At 39.9% G+C, this 17,616-nt stretch overlaps 1 protein-coding gene across 7 annotated transcripts in view; it reads right to left on the bottom strand.

Annotated features, from left to right (window-relative positions):
- Positions 1-17,616, bottom strand: part of STYXL1 (serine/threonine/tyrosine interacting like 1) — a 65,324-nt gene that overhangs the window by 1,462 nt on the left and 46,246 nt on the right. For all 7 annotated transcript variants that reach the window (XM_067013864.1, XM_059037245.2, XM_059037241.2 and 4 more), the window contains 2 exons: positions 9,536-9,633; positions 7,819-7,931 (listed from right to left, as the gene is read on the bottom strand). In XM_067013864.1, the coding sequence (XP_066869965.1) occupies positions 7,819-7,931; positions 9,536-9,633 (211 nt within the window). The remainder of the gene's footprint in view (positions 1-7,818; positions 7,932-9,535; positions 9,634-17,616) is intronic.

Raw genomic sequence — 17,616 nt, forward strand, 5'->3', positions numbered from 1 at the left:
AAGTACACAGGTAACATCGTAATGGTGAAAAACTGAAAGCTTTTCCTCTGAGATCAGGAACAAGGCAAGGATGCCCACCTTCCACCACTTCTATTCAACACTGTACTAGAAGTCCTAGACAGAGCAATTAGGAAAAAAAGAAAAGGCATCCAAATTGGAAAGGAAGAAGTAAAATTATTTCTGTTTGCAGACGATATGAACTTAATGATCTTGTATGTTGAAAACCTTAAAGATTAAACACAAAAAAACTGTTAGAAGAAATGAATGTAACAAAGTTGCAGGATACAAAATCAGTTGTGTTTCTAACTAACAATGAACAATCCGAAAAGGAAATTAAGAAAATTTCATTTACACTAGCATCAAGAGAATAAAATACTTAGGAATAAACTTAACCAAGGAGGTAAAAGACCTGTACCCTGAAAAATGCAAAATGTTGCTGAAAGAAATTAAAGAGACTAAAATAAATGGAAAGACATCCCAGGTACATGGAATAGAAGATTTAATATTGTTAAGATGCAAATATTACCCAAAGTGATCTAAAGATTTAATGCAATCTCTATCAAAATCCCAAGAGCGTTTTTTGCAGAAATAGAAAAATCCATCCTAAAATTCATATTGAATCTCAAGGAACCCCGGAATAGCCAAAACAATTGTGAAAAAAGAGAGACAAAGTTGGGGGTCTCACACTTCGTTATTTCAAAACCTTTTAAGTTATTACAAAACTATGATAAAAGAATGTGGTACTGGCATAAAGACAGACATTTAGACCAGTGGAACAGAATAGACAGCCCAGAAATAAATGCTCACATATATAGTAAAATGATTTCAACAATGGTGCCAAAACTATTCAATGGAGAAAGTGTTAATATGAGGAATATATAAGGAACTTCTAAAACTCAACAACAAAAAACAAACAACCCAACTAATAAATGGGCAAAGGACTTTGAATAGACATTTCTCCTAAGAAGATATATGAATGGCTAATAAGCACGCAAAAAGAGGCTCAACATCACTAATCATTAGGGAAATGCAAATCAAAACTACAATGCTATACTTCCTCAAACTGATTACGATGGTACTATAAAAGGAAAGAAAGAAAGGAAGGAAGGAATGAAGGAAGAAAACAACTGTTGGCAAGGATGTGGAGAAATTAGAACCCTTGTGTACTGTTGATGGAATGCATTAGATGGTACAGCCACTGTGGAAAACAGTATGGAGATCCCCCCAAAAAATTAAAATTAGAACTACCATATGACCCAGTAATTCGTCTACTGGGTATATACCCAAAAGAGTTGAAGGCAGGGTCTCAAAGAGATATTTGCACAACCATGTTCACAGCAGCATTATTCATAATGGCTAAAACGTGGAAGCAATCCACGTGTCCATCAATAAATAAATGGATACGCAAAATGTGGTATATACACACAAGGGAATATTATTGGCCTTAAAAAGGAAGGAGATTTTGACATACGCTACAACATGGTTAAACCTTGAGGACATTATGCTAAGTGTAATAAGCCATTCATGAAAAAACAAATACTTTATGATTCCACTTATATGATGTACTTAGTGTAGTCAAAATTATAAAGACAGAAAGAAGAATGGTGGTTACCATGGGCTGGGGGAGGGGAGAATAAGGAGTTATTGTTTAATAAATATAGAGTTTCAGTTTTACAGGCTAGGTGGTGGTGATGGCTGCACATTATGAATGTATTTAATATTACTGAACTATATTCTTAAAAATGGTTATGAAAGGGGCTTCCCTGGTGGCGCAGTGGTTAAGAATCTGCCTGCCAATGCAGGGGACATGGGTTCGAGCCCTGGTCCAGGAAGATCCCACATGCCACGGAGCAACTAAGCCCATGCACCACAACTACCGAGCCTGCGCTCTAGAGCCCGCGAGCCACAACTACTGAGCCCTTGTGCCACAACTACTGAAGACCTCATGCCTAGAGCCTGTGCTCCGCAACAAGAGAAGTCACTGCAATGAGAAGCCCACGCACTGCAACAAAGAGTAGCACCCGCTCACCACATCTAGAGAAAGCTCGCATGCACAGCAACAAAGACCCAATGCAGCCAAAAAAATAAATAAATTTATTTTTAATAAATTATATTAAAAAATGGTTAAGACAGTAAATTTTATGTTATGTACGTTTTAATGCAATAAAAAAGAGAAAAAAAACTACGAGATATCACCTCACGCCCATTAGGATGGCTACTATTTTTTTAAAAAAGAAAATAATAAGTGTTGGTGAGGAAATGGAGAATTTGGAAACTTATGTACTATGTATGGGAATGTAAAATGGTGCAGCTGCTATGGAAAACAGTGGTTCCTCAACAAAGTAAAAACAGAATTATCATATGATCTAGAAATTCCATTCTGGGTCTATACCCAAAAGAATTGAAAGCAAGTGGCCAGTGGGGCTTGTGTTCATGGGTTTAACAGGACAGTAGTAAAGAAACAGTTCTTAACTGGAGTATCAGCCCAGGGCTAAGTGCAAAGAAAGCATACAGAAACACCCTTTTTCCATTCTTCCCCTGAAAGAGATATATTTGCGTACTTTAAAAGTTGCTGCCTGAGGGTCTGTCTTCCAACCAGCCTGAATCTAGGTGCACACTGAGATCCTTCCCTTTGGAAGACTGACAAGTCTTGGCACACCCTCAACTACTGGGAACCACTAAGAACAAAGTAAGCTGCTTGAACAATCACAAAGGTGTGAGAGATAACAAAGAGATAGGGAAGGATTGGACAATGCAGTTCATCTCTTACATGAGACTGTTCCTTCAACACTAGGAGAGGTGGCTGTTTCATCTAATGCATAGAAACCAACACAGAGGGTTAAGGAAAATGAAGAAACATAGGAATACGTTCCAAATGAAACAAAAAGAGAAACCCTCACAAAAACACTTCAATGAAATGGAGATAAGTGATTTACCTGACAAAAGTTCAAAATAACAGTCATGAAGATGCTCACCAAGGTCAGAAGAATGCCTGAACAAAGCGAGAATCTCAACTAAGAGACAGAAAATATAAGGAAGTACAAAATAGAAGTCTCAGAGCATGCAATAACTGAACTAAAAAATACAATAGAAGGAAAAAATACAACAGAAGGATTCAACAGCAGATTAGATGAAGCAGAAGGCTCAGCAAACTCAAAGACAGTAGAACTCATCCATTCATAGCAGGAAAAGGAAAGAATAATTAAAAGCAGGGAAGATATTGAAAAAGAATATATACATGTATAACTGAATCACTCTACTGTACACCTGAGACTAACACAACATTGTTAATCAACTATACTCCAATATAAAAGTTTAAAATTAAATTTTTAAAATCAGTGAAGATAGATTAAGGGACTTAAGGGACATCAAAAGGACCAATATTCACATAATAGAGATCCCACAGGAGAAGAGAAAGAGGAAGGGACAGAAAACTTATTTGAATAAATAATGGCTGAAAACCTCCTTATCCTGGGGAAGGAAGGAAACTTCCAGATTCAGGAAGTCCAAAGAATCCAAACAAGATGAACCTAGAGAAACCCACACCAAGACATTATACCTAAATTGTCAAAGTTAAAGACGAGGAAAGAATCTTAAAAGCAACAAGAGAAAAACAACTTGGGAACCCCCATAAGACTGTCAGCAGATTTCTCAGCAGAAACTTTGTAGGCCAGGAGGGAGTGGCATAATATATTCAAAGGGCTGAAAGAAAAAAATTGCCAACCAAAAATTTCTTTACACCTGGCAAAGTTGTCCTCCTTCAAAATTGAAGGAGAGGTAGAGAGTTTTTCAGACAAGCAAAAGCTGAAGAAGTTCATCACCGCTAGGCCTTGCAAGAAATGTTAAAGGGACTTCTTTAAGCTGAAATAAAAGGGCAGTAATTAGTAACAAGAAAACATATGAAACTATAAATCTCACTGGTAAAGGTAAATATATAGTAAAATTCAAAATAATCTAATGTAAAAGTGGTGGTTTAATAACTTCAGATGTATGGACACACACAGACTGAAAGTGAAGGGATGGAAGAAGATATTCTATGCAAATGGAAACCAAAAGAAAGCTGGGTTAGCTATACTTATTCGGACAAAAATAGACTTTAAGACAAAGACTGTAGTAGACACAAAAGTAGGTCACTATAAAGGGGTCAATCCAACAAGAGAATATAACACTTATAAATATTTATGTACCCAATACAGGAGCATCTAATTATACAAAGCAAATATTAATAGTCCTAAAGGGAGAAGTAGACAGCAATATAATAATAGTGGGCTTTAATACCCCACTTTCATCAATGGATAGATCATTCAGAAAGAAAATCAGTAAGGAAACACTGGACTTAAACTACACATGGACTTAACAGACATTTACAGAACACTCCATCCAAAAGCAGCAGAATACACTTTCTCTCAAGTGCAGATGGAACATTCTTCTGTATAGACTATATATTAGACCACAAAACAAGTGTTAATAAATTTAAATTTAAAATCATATCAAGTGGACTTCCCTGGTGGCACAGTGGCTAAGAATCCACCTGCCAATGCAGAGGACATGGGTTCAAGCCCTAGTCTGGGAAGATCCCACATTGCCACAGAGCAACTAAGCCTGTGTGCAACAACTACTGAGCCTGCACTCTAGAGCCCACAAGCCACAACTACTGAAGCCCACCCACCACAACAAGAGAAGCCACCGCAATGAGAAGCCTGTGCACCACAATGAAGAGTAGCCCCCACTTGCCACTAGAGAAAGCTGCACACAGCAACAAAGACCCAGTGCAGCCATAAATTAATTATTTAAAATGTAAAAAAAAAATTTTTTTAAATCATATCAAGCATCTCTTCTAATCACAATGGTATGAAACTAGAAATCAATTACAAGAAGAAAACTGAAAAATTCACAAGTATGTGAAAAGTAAAGAACATGCTACTTAACAACTAATGGGTCGAAGAAGAATTCAAACAAGAACTCAGAAAATATCTTGAGACAGATTAAATGGAAATATAACATACCAAAACTTATGAGATGCAACAAAAGCAGTTCTAAAAGGGAAGTTCATAGCAATAAGTGCCTACATTAAAAATAAGAAAGATGTCAAATAAATTACCTAACCTTACACCTCAAGGAACTAGAAAAAGAACAAACTAAGCCTAACGTGAACAGAAGGAAGGAAATAACAAAGATCAGTGGGGAAATAAATGAAATAGAGACTTAAAAGACAACAGAAAAGATCAATGAAACTACGAGCTAGTTTTTTGAAAAGTAAAACAAAATAGACAAAGCTTTAGCTAGATTCACCAAGAAAAAAAGGGAGAGGACTCAAATAAATAATACCAGAAATGAAAGAGGAGACATTAAACTGATACCACAGAAATACAAAAGATAGTAAGAAATCAGACAACCTAGAAGAAATGGATAAATTCCTAGAAACACACAACTTACCAGGACTTAGCCATGAAGAAATAAGAAAATCTGAACAGACCAGTTACTAGCAAAGAGACTGAAGCAGTAATCAAAAACCTCCCCCGCAAAAAAAGTCCAGGACCAGATGGCTTCACTGGCAAATTCTACCAAACATTTGAACAAGAATTAATACCAATCCTTCTCAAATTCTTCCAAAAAACAGAAGAGGAGGGAACACTCCCAAATTCATTCTATGAGGCCAGCATTACCCTGACACCAAAACCAGACAAGGACACCACAAGAAAACTACAGGCCAATATCACTGATGAACATAAATACAAAATCCTCAACAAAATTTTAGCAAACTGAATTCAACAATACATTAAAAGGATCACACACCATGGTCAAGTGGGATTTGTTCCAGGGATGTATGGATGGTTCAACATCTGCAAAACAATCAATGTGATATATCAAATTAACAAAATGAAAGGTAAAAACCATATGATCATCTCAAGAGATGCAGAAAAAGCATATGACAATATTCAACATCGATTTATGATAAAAATTCTCAACTAAGTGTGTACAGAGGGAATGTACCTCAACATAACAAAGGCCATATATGACAAGCTGACAGCTAACATCATACTCAACAGTGAAAAGTTGGAAGCTTTTCCTCTAAGATCAAGAAGACAAGGATGCCTACTCTCACCACATTTATTCAACATAGTATTTTAAGTCCTAGACAGAGTAAGACAAAGATATCCAAATCAGAAAGGAAGAAGTAAAACTATCTCTCTTTACATACAACATATATATAGAAAACCCTAAAGACTTCACAAAAAAACTGTTAGAATAAACAAATTCAGTAAAGTTACAGGATACAAAATCAATATACAAAAATCAGCTGTTTCTATACACTGATAATAAACTATCAGAAATAGGAATTAAGAAAATAATCCCAGTTGCATCAAAAAGAGTAAAATACCTAGGAATAAATTTAACCAAGGAGGTGAAAGACTTGTACACTGAAAACTATGATACTGATGAAAGAAATTAAAGAAGACACAAATAAATAGAAAGATATTCCATGCTCATGGATTGGAGGAATATTGTTAGAATGTCCATACTACCTAAAGCAATCTACAGATTGAACACAATCCCTATCAAAATCCCAATGGTATCTTTCAGAAAAATAGAATAAATAATCCTAAAACTTGTATGGAACAACAACACCCCAAATAGCCACAGCAAACTTGAGGAAGAAGAACAAAGCTAGAGTCATCACGCTTCCTGATTTCAAACTATATTACAAAGCTATAGTAATCAAAGCAGTATGGTATTGGCATAAAATATATACACATAGATCAATGGAACAGAACAGATCCCAGAAATAAGCCCATACATATATGGTCAATTAATTTAGGACAAAGGAGCTAATAATATGCAATGACGAAAGAATGGTCTCTTCAATAAGTAGTGCTGGGAAAACTGGACAGTCACATGCAAAAGAATGAAACTGGTGGGAATTCCCTGGTGGTCCAGTGGTTAGGACTCCGTGCTTCCACTGCCAGGGGCTCAGGTTCAATCCCTGGTTGGGGAACTAAGATCCCGCAAGCCGCACAGTGCGGGCAAAAAAAAAAAGAAAGAAAAGAAACTGGACCACTATCTTACACCATACACAAAAATCAACTCAAAATGGATTAAAGGCTCAAATGGAAGACCTGAAATCACAAAACTACTAGAAGAAAACATAAGTGGTGAACTCATTGACATCAATCTGATGGTAACTTTGGATTTGACACCAAAAGCAAAGGCAACAAAAGCAAAAATAAACAAGTGGGACTACATCAAACTAAAAGGCTTCTGCACAGCAAAGGAAACCATCAACAAAATGAAAAGGCAACCTAAGAAATGGGAGAAAATATCTTCAAATCATGTAACTGATAATGGGTTAATACCCAAAATATATAACGAACTCATACAACTCAATAGCAAAGAAACAAAAAATCTGATTTTTAAAAGGGCCAAGATTCTGAATAGACATTTTTCCAAAGAAGACATATAGATGGCCAACAGGTACATGGCAACAGCCAAAATGCAACTCCCTTGGAGAACCCTGAACAGACACTGGTCCACAGACTGACAGCATTGGGGGACACACAGATGGTGCTGCTGGCCACAGCCTTGCCCAGCCTGAGTCCCTGGGCCTGCCCTGTGTGCCCAGCCTCAGGTCTCTAACCCAGATCTCGGGTTCCTTCCCTTTGATGTGGTATGCTGGGTAAAGCCCTGGACTTGGGGCTCCCCTCCCTGACCCTTCCCTCCCAAACCCCCCATCCCCAATTAAGGCCCCAAGTCGGTGCTGGAGACCCATTCCTCTGAGGTGCAGCTCTGACCCCACCTCCTGGACCAGGGAATACATACCTTCAGGGTCTGCTCATTTCGGTGCATAAGGTAGGCCAAGATGGCCGCACAGCTGCGACTGATGCCCATGGTGGAAAAGACCAGGATGACAGAGCCAAGCTCCAGGTGAACTTCTGCAAATGGAAGGAAAGGTGTGAGGTTGTGCATGGCCCCCTTCCTTGTGGATCTGTAAGATAACGGGCCTCAGTGGGTCCAAGAGTAGGTTCAGAACCAGCACACCATGGTCTAGGCAAGTCACGTGACATCTCTAGGATACTGTTTCATTGCCTGGCAAATGGGGATCCTCAGACCTAGCTGGCACTTCAAGAGAATCACGCCTGGGCATTCGGCATTATCATGCAAAAGCCTTTTCTGGGTTATGCAGGCTTCCATCCCAGGAAGGTCTGCTACCAGTTGACCTCCCCAGGTGGGGATAAAAGAACTATACCCCAAGGGCACTTGGGTGCTGATAGAGGCAGTGTAGCCTGGATGTGAATCACAACCAGTAAGTACTGGCTGTCGGGCTTGGGCACTCTAACCCACAATTTCCTCATCTGGAAAATGTGATAACAGTACACTACCTACCTGATAATATTTTGCACTGTGCTTAGCCCAGTGCCTGGCACACAAGTGTCAGCTAACCACACTCAATAATGCCCCTGGGGCTGTCAATCTCACCCAGTGAGGGGTGGGAAGGAAATCTAAGCTGGCATCTTAGGCTGGTTGGTAACCCCCAAGAACTGAAGATAAATATACCAAGTGCAAAATCACAGACTATCAGAGCTGAAGGATGACTCAGATGATTAAGGCCAACTGCCTCATTGTATGGATAAGGAAACTGAGGCACAGAGAAGTTAAGGGTTGGCTCAGAGCCACCCAGTGAGGTGGGGCTGGAGAGGGGGCTTCTTTGGGCCACAGGGCTCTGCCACCCCATGATGGGACCCAGGGAAAGTCTCAGTCTCAGCTCCTAGGCAAGTGATAGTTACAACCTCCCAGAAAAATAAAGGATGTCTAGGCCAAAATGCCATTCTCAGGCTGGGGGCCGTGCTGGTGCTGAGCAGGCCATCCTGGGGTGGGCCTCTAACTGGACACAACCTTGCTCTCTCCAGGGATCTTGCTCTCCTTAAGATGACTGAAAACTCCACCCTCAGTGAGGCAAGCGGCTGGTTGGCACTGCTGTGTGTGGTAGGAGAACAGAAGGGGCACTGGGCCCACACACTGGGGACCATGGAATTCAGAGGTGGAAGGGCTCTGGAGTCTTCCTTCTACCCCACCACACTGACCAGATAGGAGGGCCGGGACAGAGTGAGATTCACCTGCAGGTCACGAGAGCCTAGCCCAGAGCAGGTCTTCATGAACATATGCACCCAGGATGGGCCAGCACCCTCATTTCACAACAGGCACAGTGATGCCAAGACTGGAGCTTGGCCAGGCATGAAAGGGCATAGCGATCCAGCAAGGGCCAGAACACAGGGCTCTCAATCCACAGTCTGGGGCTCTCATTTGGCCCCACTGCTCTCAAGGTACACACGTGGCTGCCCATATTGCCAATGACCCCCCCGGGAGGCAGGCTTGTCCCGGGGCTTGGCCACACCTGGCTGGGCATGTGCTGGGCCCTGCCCTTCTTCTCCTGAGAGCTGGGGGCGGCAGTCAGCAATAGGCACGTGGATGAGGTACCACAGCCCCTCTGCTCCCTGGGCACAGACCAGTTGCTGCCTGGTTAAAGAATGCTCCTTACCAATGAAGTGACAGAGGTGGCGTAAAAAGGGTGTAATGTTGGCTTCGAGGGAATCTTCTATCTGGATGTGCAGGAGCTTGTCGGCATCACCTACAAAACTAAATGGAAGAAAAGCACAGGTAATCAGGCAAACTCACACAGAGCCCCACTGTGGCATCCTTCACCCACAGCAATGGGATCATAGGGGAAGGAGGCTGAACTAGCATCAGGGAGATATGGGCAAATAAATGAACCCCTCTCAAAAAAACAGCACCTACCTCATAGGGGTGTTATGTAGATTAAGTCAATTAATCTATGTAAAGCATTCAGCAATCTGCTTGGCACACGGTAGTGCCCAATGTGACATTATTATTATTAAACAAACCTGATGCGTTCCTAGAACACAGTGAAGATAGTGAGGGTGGAAAGGACTATGTAATGAAACTGCTATGTTACATGGAGAAAGCAAGGTGAGAAGGATGGAGAGTGGTGGGCCTGCTATTTTCGATAGGATAGTCATGGAAGGCTTTACTGAGGAGGTAACATTTGGGCAGAGGTTTAAAGGAGGTGACAGAACAAGCCAGGCAGTTGTATGAGGAAAGAGTATTCCAGGTAGAGAATACAAGTGCAAAGGCCCTGAGGGCAGTATGTTTCACATGTTTGAGAAACAATAGGGAGATCAGAGTGGCTAGAGCTTTATGAACAAGGGGGAAAGAGAAGGGAGATGAGGCATGTGGCATGTTTAATGAGAACATGCCCACAAGGAGATTGGCACAATGCCTAGTGTGCAGTGAGCACTTGGTAAATGTTATCTATGAAGACTATGGCCTACTGGGGACATTCATTCACTGTGGTGTGCAGAAAATTGCAGCAGATTCAGAAATGAAAACATCCTGGTTTAGTTTCTGCATGAGCACTTGCTGTGACAAATACAAGCGCAATTCACCCTGCATTCATTCATTCGTCCATTCATCCTTCCCTTCCCCCTCATCCCTCTCTCCCTCCCCACCTGACCACCCATCCACCATCCATTCATCCATCTATCCCCAACCATTCATTCTTTCCTCCGATACTCACTCAATGCGTATTGTGTGCCAAACCTTGAGCTGGACCCTAGTGTACACAAGATGAATCAAATAGGGCCCCTCTCAGCTTCAAGGAGCTCCCAGTCTGATGGGGGAGGCAGGCACATAAACAAATGGCCCCAATCCAACTGGCTAGGTTTTAGGATGAAGACCTGCACATGCTACTGAAGAGGAAGGGCAGGGAAAAGTTGAGGGAGCTGGGGAAAGCCTTACAATGGAGGAGACATCTGGGTGGAGAAGACTGAAGGATACAAGGTTAATATATATAAATCAACTGGATTTCTATATACTAGCAACAATCAGAAATTTAAATTTTATTTGATTTTTCTTGGCTAGGCCGCACAGTTTGCAGGATCTTAGTTCCCCAACCAGGGACTGAATCCAGGCCCCAGGAGTGAAAGTGCGGAGTCCTAACCACCAGCAAATTCCCAAGAAATTTATAATTTAAATATACCATTTATAATCACATCAAAAATATCAAGTACTTAGGAAGAAATCTGCTACAAGATGTGCAAGAACTGTACACTGAAAACTATAAAACACTGCTGAAAGAAACCAAAGAGCAAAGTAAATGGAAAGATAGACCATGTTAATGATCAGGAGATTCAACATTTTTAAGATGTCAATTCTTCACAAATTGCCCTATGGAACCCATTCAGTCCCAGTCCAAATTCCAACAAGCTTCTGTATAGAAACTGACAAGTTGATTCTAAAATTTATATGGAAATTCAAAGGAAACAACTTTGAAAATCAACAACAAAATTAGAGGACTAACACTACCTGACTTCAAGATTTATTATAAAGCTACAGTAATCAACAGTGTGGAACTGATAATAAGGTCCTACTGTATATAGCACAGGGAACTATATTGAATATCCTGTGATCAACCATAAGAGAAAAGAATATGAAAAAGAATATATGTCTATAACTGAGTCACTTTGCTGTACAGCAGAAATTAACACAACACTGTAAATCAACTATACTTTTTAAAAAATTAATTATTTAATTTATTTATTTGGGCTGTGTTGGGTCTTCATTGCTGCGTGCAGGCTTTCTCTAGTTGCGGCAAGTGGGGGCTACTCTTCGTTGCAGTGTGTGGGCTTCTCATTGCAGTGGCTTCTCTTGCTGCAGAGCACAGGCTCTAGGTGCGTGGGCTTCAGTAGTTGCAGCATGTGTGCTCAGTAGCTGTGGCTCACGGGATCTAGAGCACAGGCTCAGTAGTTGTGGCACACAGGCTTAGTTGCTCCATGGCATGTGGGATCTTCCCGGACCAGGGATCAAACCCATGTTCCCTGCACTGGCAGGCGGATTCTCAACCACTGTGCCACCAGGGAAGCCCCAATCAACTATACTTTAATAAAAAATTTTTTAAAAAAGAAAAAAAAGTGTGGGAAACTGGTATAAAGAAAAACATAGATCAATGAAAAAGAACAAAGAATCCAGATATAATCCTGTACACATATAGTCAACCAATTTTCAACAAAGGCATCAAAGCAATTCAACAGGAAAAGGATCACCTTTTCAACAGTGATGACTTCCACATGCAAAACAATAAACTTTGTTCCGTATCAGGCACCATATACAAAAACTGATTTCAAAATGTACCACAAGGGACTTCCCTGGTGGTCCAGTGGGTAAGACTCTGTGCTCCTATTGTAGGGAGTGCAGGTTCGATCCCTGGTGGGGGAACTAGATCCTGCATGCATGCCACAACTAAGAAGTCCACATGCCACAACTAAGACCCGGAGCAGCCAACATAAATAAATAAATATATTTTTTTAATGTATCGTAAAATGTGAAGGTTAAAACTACAAAACTTTTAGAAGAAAATATAGGAGAAAATCTTTGCATAATTCAAGTGTCCGCATATGCATGGGTCTGTGTTTGGATTCCATTTTGCTCCATTGGTTTATTTTTCTATCTTGTACCAATATCACAATGCCTTACTTGCTGTGTTTTTTTTTAAGTCTTGGTATCTGGTCAAGTAAATTTTCCCATTTGTTGTTATTCACTATTCAGCTATTTTTTGCCCTTTGTATTTCCATATAAAACTTAAAATTACTGTATCAATTTTCACAAATCCATTGGAATTTTATTGGCATTCCATTGAATCCGTAGATCAATTGGGCAAGAATCAACATCTTTACAAAATTGATTCTTCTAATCCACAACTACGGTATATCCTGTTTATTCAGGTGATTTTTACAAACATCCTCTAGCTATTCAGATAATCATTAGTAATTCACAGTAATGCTGTATACTTTTCTGTGTAGAGATCCTGCACATCCTTCAACAGGTATAATCCTAGATATTTAATATTTTTGTCCTATTATAAATTATATGCTTTTAAAATTTCAGCAAACTTATTTAATTCCAATAATTTATCTGCAGGTTGTTTTGGCTTTTCTGTGTGTACAATTAGACTGTGTATAATGAAAGGTATTTTTCCCTTTTGAGTCCTATTTTATTTCTTTTACTTGCCATATTTCACCAACTAGAACCTCCAGTACAATGTTAAATAGAAGTGGTGATAGTTGCATCTTTGTCTTGTTCCCAGGCTCAGAGGGAAAACTTTCAACATTTCATCATTGTGATGTTTGCTATAGAGATTTTTGTAGAATTTTATTTTTAGATCAAAGAAGTTCCCTTCTATTCCCAGTTTGCTAAGATTTTTTAAAATCATGAATGTATTGTGAATATTATCAAATGCTTTCACTGCATTTACTGAGATAATCCTCTACATTTCCTCTACATTATCAATATGGTAAATTACATGGATGGATTTTGCGGTGCTAAAACCACCTTGCATCCTTGGAATAAACCCAATTTAGTCATCATGCATTATCCTTCTTATATATCTCTGTATTCAACGTGCTAATATTTTACTTTAGGATATTTACATCTACTTTCATGAAGAAAATTAGCCTATAATTTTCCTGTATTATAATGTCTTTCTCAGGTTATGAAATCAGAGTTTATGCTGGTCTCATACGACAAGCTGAAAATTATTCCTCTTTTTTATTCTTAAAAAAATTTTAATATTGGGTTTATTTCCTACTTAAATATTAGGTAGAATTCATCACAGAAGTTATCTAGACCTGGAGTATTCTCTATGAAAAATTTATTAGTTATTGATCCTAATAAAATTTTCTATTTTGTCTGATGTCAGGTTTGATAGGTTGTATTTTTTTGTTCAATACATCTAAATTATGTTTATCACAATAAAGTTTTTATAATACCCTCAAGATATTTTTTATATCTGTAAGATATGGTAGAATCCCCTTTTACAGATGGTTATTTGTGCTTTCTCTCTTTTTTGCCAAGGGTTTATTAAATTTATTATTTTTGTAAAACTATTTTGACTTTCTAGATCCTATTTTATTGTTTCTAGTTCATTTTATCTGCTTTTATTATTCCTTCCTTCCTTATTTGAGTTTAGTTTGCTGTTTCTTTGGTAATGTCTTGAGATAAATGCTTAACTAGTTGATTTTTAGCCTTTCTTCTTTTTAATAGATGCATTTAAAGCTATAAATTTCCCTCTAAGCACAGCTTAGCTACATTCCACAAGTTCTGATGTATTCTATTTTCATTATCATATAGTTGAAACTATTTCATAATTTCCATTGTGAGTTCTTTTTTGATCCATGAGCTGTTTTAAAATTTATATCTAAGCTTCTAGGAATTTCCTAGTTATATTTTCAAATTATTGCTTTCTACATTAATTCCACAGTGGTTGAAAGCCAACTCTATATGATGTGAATCTCCTGAAATCGGTTGAATCTTGTTTTAGGGACTATCATATTGTCAGTTTTTATAAATCTATTTCTTTTTAAGTAAGCATTGGTAGCTTGAGTCTTTTGAGGAAATTGTTAATTTTTCAAATGTATTGGCATAAAGTTGCTCATAATCTTCCAAATTATTCTATTTTTAATTAAAAATTTTATTGAGATCAGTGTAGATGATCACTTATAGTTTTTATCAAATTTGGAAAATTTTGGCCATTGTTTCTTCAAACATGTTTTCTGTTTCCCCATTCTCCTTTCCTTTGGAGATTCTAATTACACATGTTAGGCCACCTGAAGCAGTCTCAGTCTCACTGAAGTTCTAGTTTCTTTTTAAAGTCTTTTTCTTCTCTATGTTTCACTTTGTATACTTCTATTGCTGTCTCCAAATTCAGCAATCTTTTCTTCCACAGTGTCTAATCTTTTAATTCCATCCAGTATATTTTTCATTTAAGACTGTACTTTTCATCCCTAATATAGGGCTAAGTTTTTCCTTACTACTGAAGCAGTAGTCTTCTGAGTACTCTGTTTGATGCACTGTTTATTGTGAGTTTTGTTTAATCTGACTGGAAGCACAAACTACTCCTGGCCCCATGTAATCTCTGGGGATTGTACGTCCTGTTGATTTCTATTGGTTTTTCTCCCTGCCTTGAGTAGTTTTCTCACATGCATGTGCTTATAAGTACTTAGCTGAAGACACAGGAGGACTCTCTGCAGATGTCCAGTCTTTCTTTATACTCCGCTATTTTCCATGCAGGTCTCCTGCAAATTCTAGCCAACTCAACAGCTCTGAGTCCTCAACTCTGAACCCTCAACTCAGAAAGAATAATAGGATCTGTGTTGGCCCCCTCCCTGTACTATGACCTGCAAACAATCTCCAAGCAATAAGCTGGTTCGATTGTGGAGCTCACCTTTTTTTTTTTTCCTCTCAGGAATCATTGTCCTGTGCTGTCTGTTGGCCATTGTCTGAAAAACCCTTGTTTTAGATGCTTTGTCTGAGTGTTTTTAGTTGTTTAAGGTGGGGTTGTAAATCTGGCGCCAGTTACTCCATCATGGCCAGAAATGGAGATTCTTCTCACTTACATTCTTTTTATTTTTGGCTGCACTGGGGCTTCATTGCTGCAAGTGGGCTTTCTCTAGTTGCAGTGAGCGGGGGCTACTCTTCATTGCAGTGTGTGGGCTTCTCATTACAGTGGTTTCTCTTGTTGTGGAGCACAGGCTCTAGGCACATGGGCTTCAGTAGTTGTGGCACACGGACTCAGTAGTTGTGGCTAGCGGGCTGTAGAGCGCAGGCTCAGTAGTTGTGGCGCATGGGCTTAGTTGCTCCATGGCACGTGGGATCTTCCTGGACCAGGGCTCAAACCCGTGTCCCCCGCATGGGCAGGCAGATTCTTAACCACTGCGCCGCCAGGGAAGTCCTCTCACTTACATTGTTGAAGGATATATTCTCTGGGTACAAAATTGTGGGTTGGCACTTATTTTCCTTCAGTGCTTTAAGATTCTATTATTTATTGCTAGTTAACAAAATGTCCTAACACTCAGTGGCTTAAAACAATAAAAATTTATTATCTATCAATTTCTATGGATCAGGAATCTGGGAGCAGCTTATTTGGGTACCACTGGCTTAAAATCTCTCATAAAGTTATAGACAAGCTGTTGTCATCTGGTCTCATCTGAAGGCTCAATTAGAAGCTAATTCACATGACTGTTGGCAGGATTCTGTTTCTCACAGGCTTTTTGACTGAGGGGCTCAGTTCATCGCTAGCTGTTGGCTGAAGACTGTCAGGTCCTTGCCATGTAGACCTCTCCATAGGACAGCTCACTGCATGGTAGCTGATTTCCTTCAGAATGAGTGAGCAAGAGAGAGTGAGCAATACTGATGCCACAGTCTTTCGGTGACTCAATATCAGAAGTGACAGCCCATCACTTTTGCTTTATTCTATCCATTAGCACACATAAGTAAATCTAGCCCACATTCAATGCTGTGAATGGTAGGAGGTTGGGAATCACCAGAAAGGCTACCGACCACAAAGACACATTCCATACTTCCTTCCAGTTGCAGTGATTTCTGTTGATAAGTCAGCTGTCAGTCTAATTATTGCTCCTTTGAAAGTAATGTCTTACTTCTCTGTTTCTTTTATTTTTTAAAATTAATTGTTTTTTTTTTGGCTGCGTTGGGTCTTTGTTGCTGCATGCGGGCTTTTCTCTGGTTGCGGCGAGCAGGGGCTACTCTTCGTTGCGGTGTGTGGGCTTCTCATTGAGGGGGTTTCTCTTGTTGTGGAGCATGGGCTCTAGGCATGTGGGCTTCAGTAGTTGTGACACACGGGCTCAGTAGCTGTCACTCGTGGGCTCTGGAGCGCAGGCTCAGTAGTTGTGGTGCATGGGCTTAGTTGCTCTGCAGCATGTGGGATCTTCCCGGACCAGGGCCCAAACCTGTGTCCCCTGCATTGGCAGGCGGATTCTTAACCACTGCGCCACCAGTGAAGCCCTCTGCTTCTTTTAATATGTTCTCTCTTTCTTTGGTTTTCAGCAGTCTCACTAAATGCCTAAATGCGATTTTCTTTAGATTTATTGATTTTTATATAGTATTTTTTATTACCAGATGCCTTACTGAATTCTTGTGTTATTTATATAAATTCTCTCTGAGCTGGATTTTATTAGCTTTGATCAGGAGCTAGAAGAGGTAGGTTGTACAGTGTGGGGCCTTGGTGATCATGACTGACACAGCTGGGAAAATACAAGCTGACAAGCAAGGCTGTGCAGAACTTTCCTGCTCTTTGAACAATGATGAGTGAGGGTGTGTGTGTGTCTGTGTATGTATGTTCCTAGCACCAAGGAAAATCTGAGGCATAAAGGTTGCTGTATCAAATGTTTCTGTTCTCTCAAAATTCATATGTTGAGGGCTTCCCTGGTGGCGCAGGACATGGGTTCGTGCCCCGGTCCGGGAGGATCCCACATGTCGTGGAGCAGCTGGGCCCGTGAACCATGGCCGCTGAGCCTGCACGTCCGGAGCCTGTGCTCCTCAACGGGAGAGGCCACGGCAGTGAGAGGCCCGCGTACAGAAAAAAAAAAAAAAAATTCATATGTTGAAACCTAATCCCCAAAGTGATAGTATTTGGAGGTGGGGCTTTGGGGAGGTAATTAGGTCATGAGGATAGAAATTGAAACCCTTATGAGTGGGATTAGTGCCTTTATAAAAGTGACCCTAGAGAGCTTTCCCCCTTCTGCCACGTGA

Source organism: Kogia breviceps, chromosome 14, assembly GCF_026419965.1.
Source record: "Kogia breviceps isolate mKogBre1 chromosome 14, mKogBre1 haplotype 1, whole genome shotgun sequence".
Lineage (NCBI taxonomy): Eukaryota > Metazoa > Chordata > Mammalia > Artiodactyla > Physeteridae > Kogia > Kogia breviceps.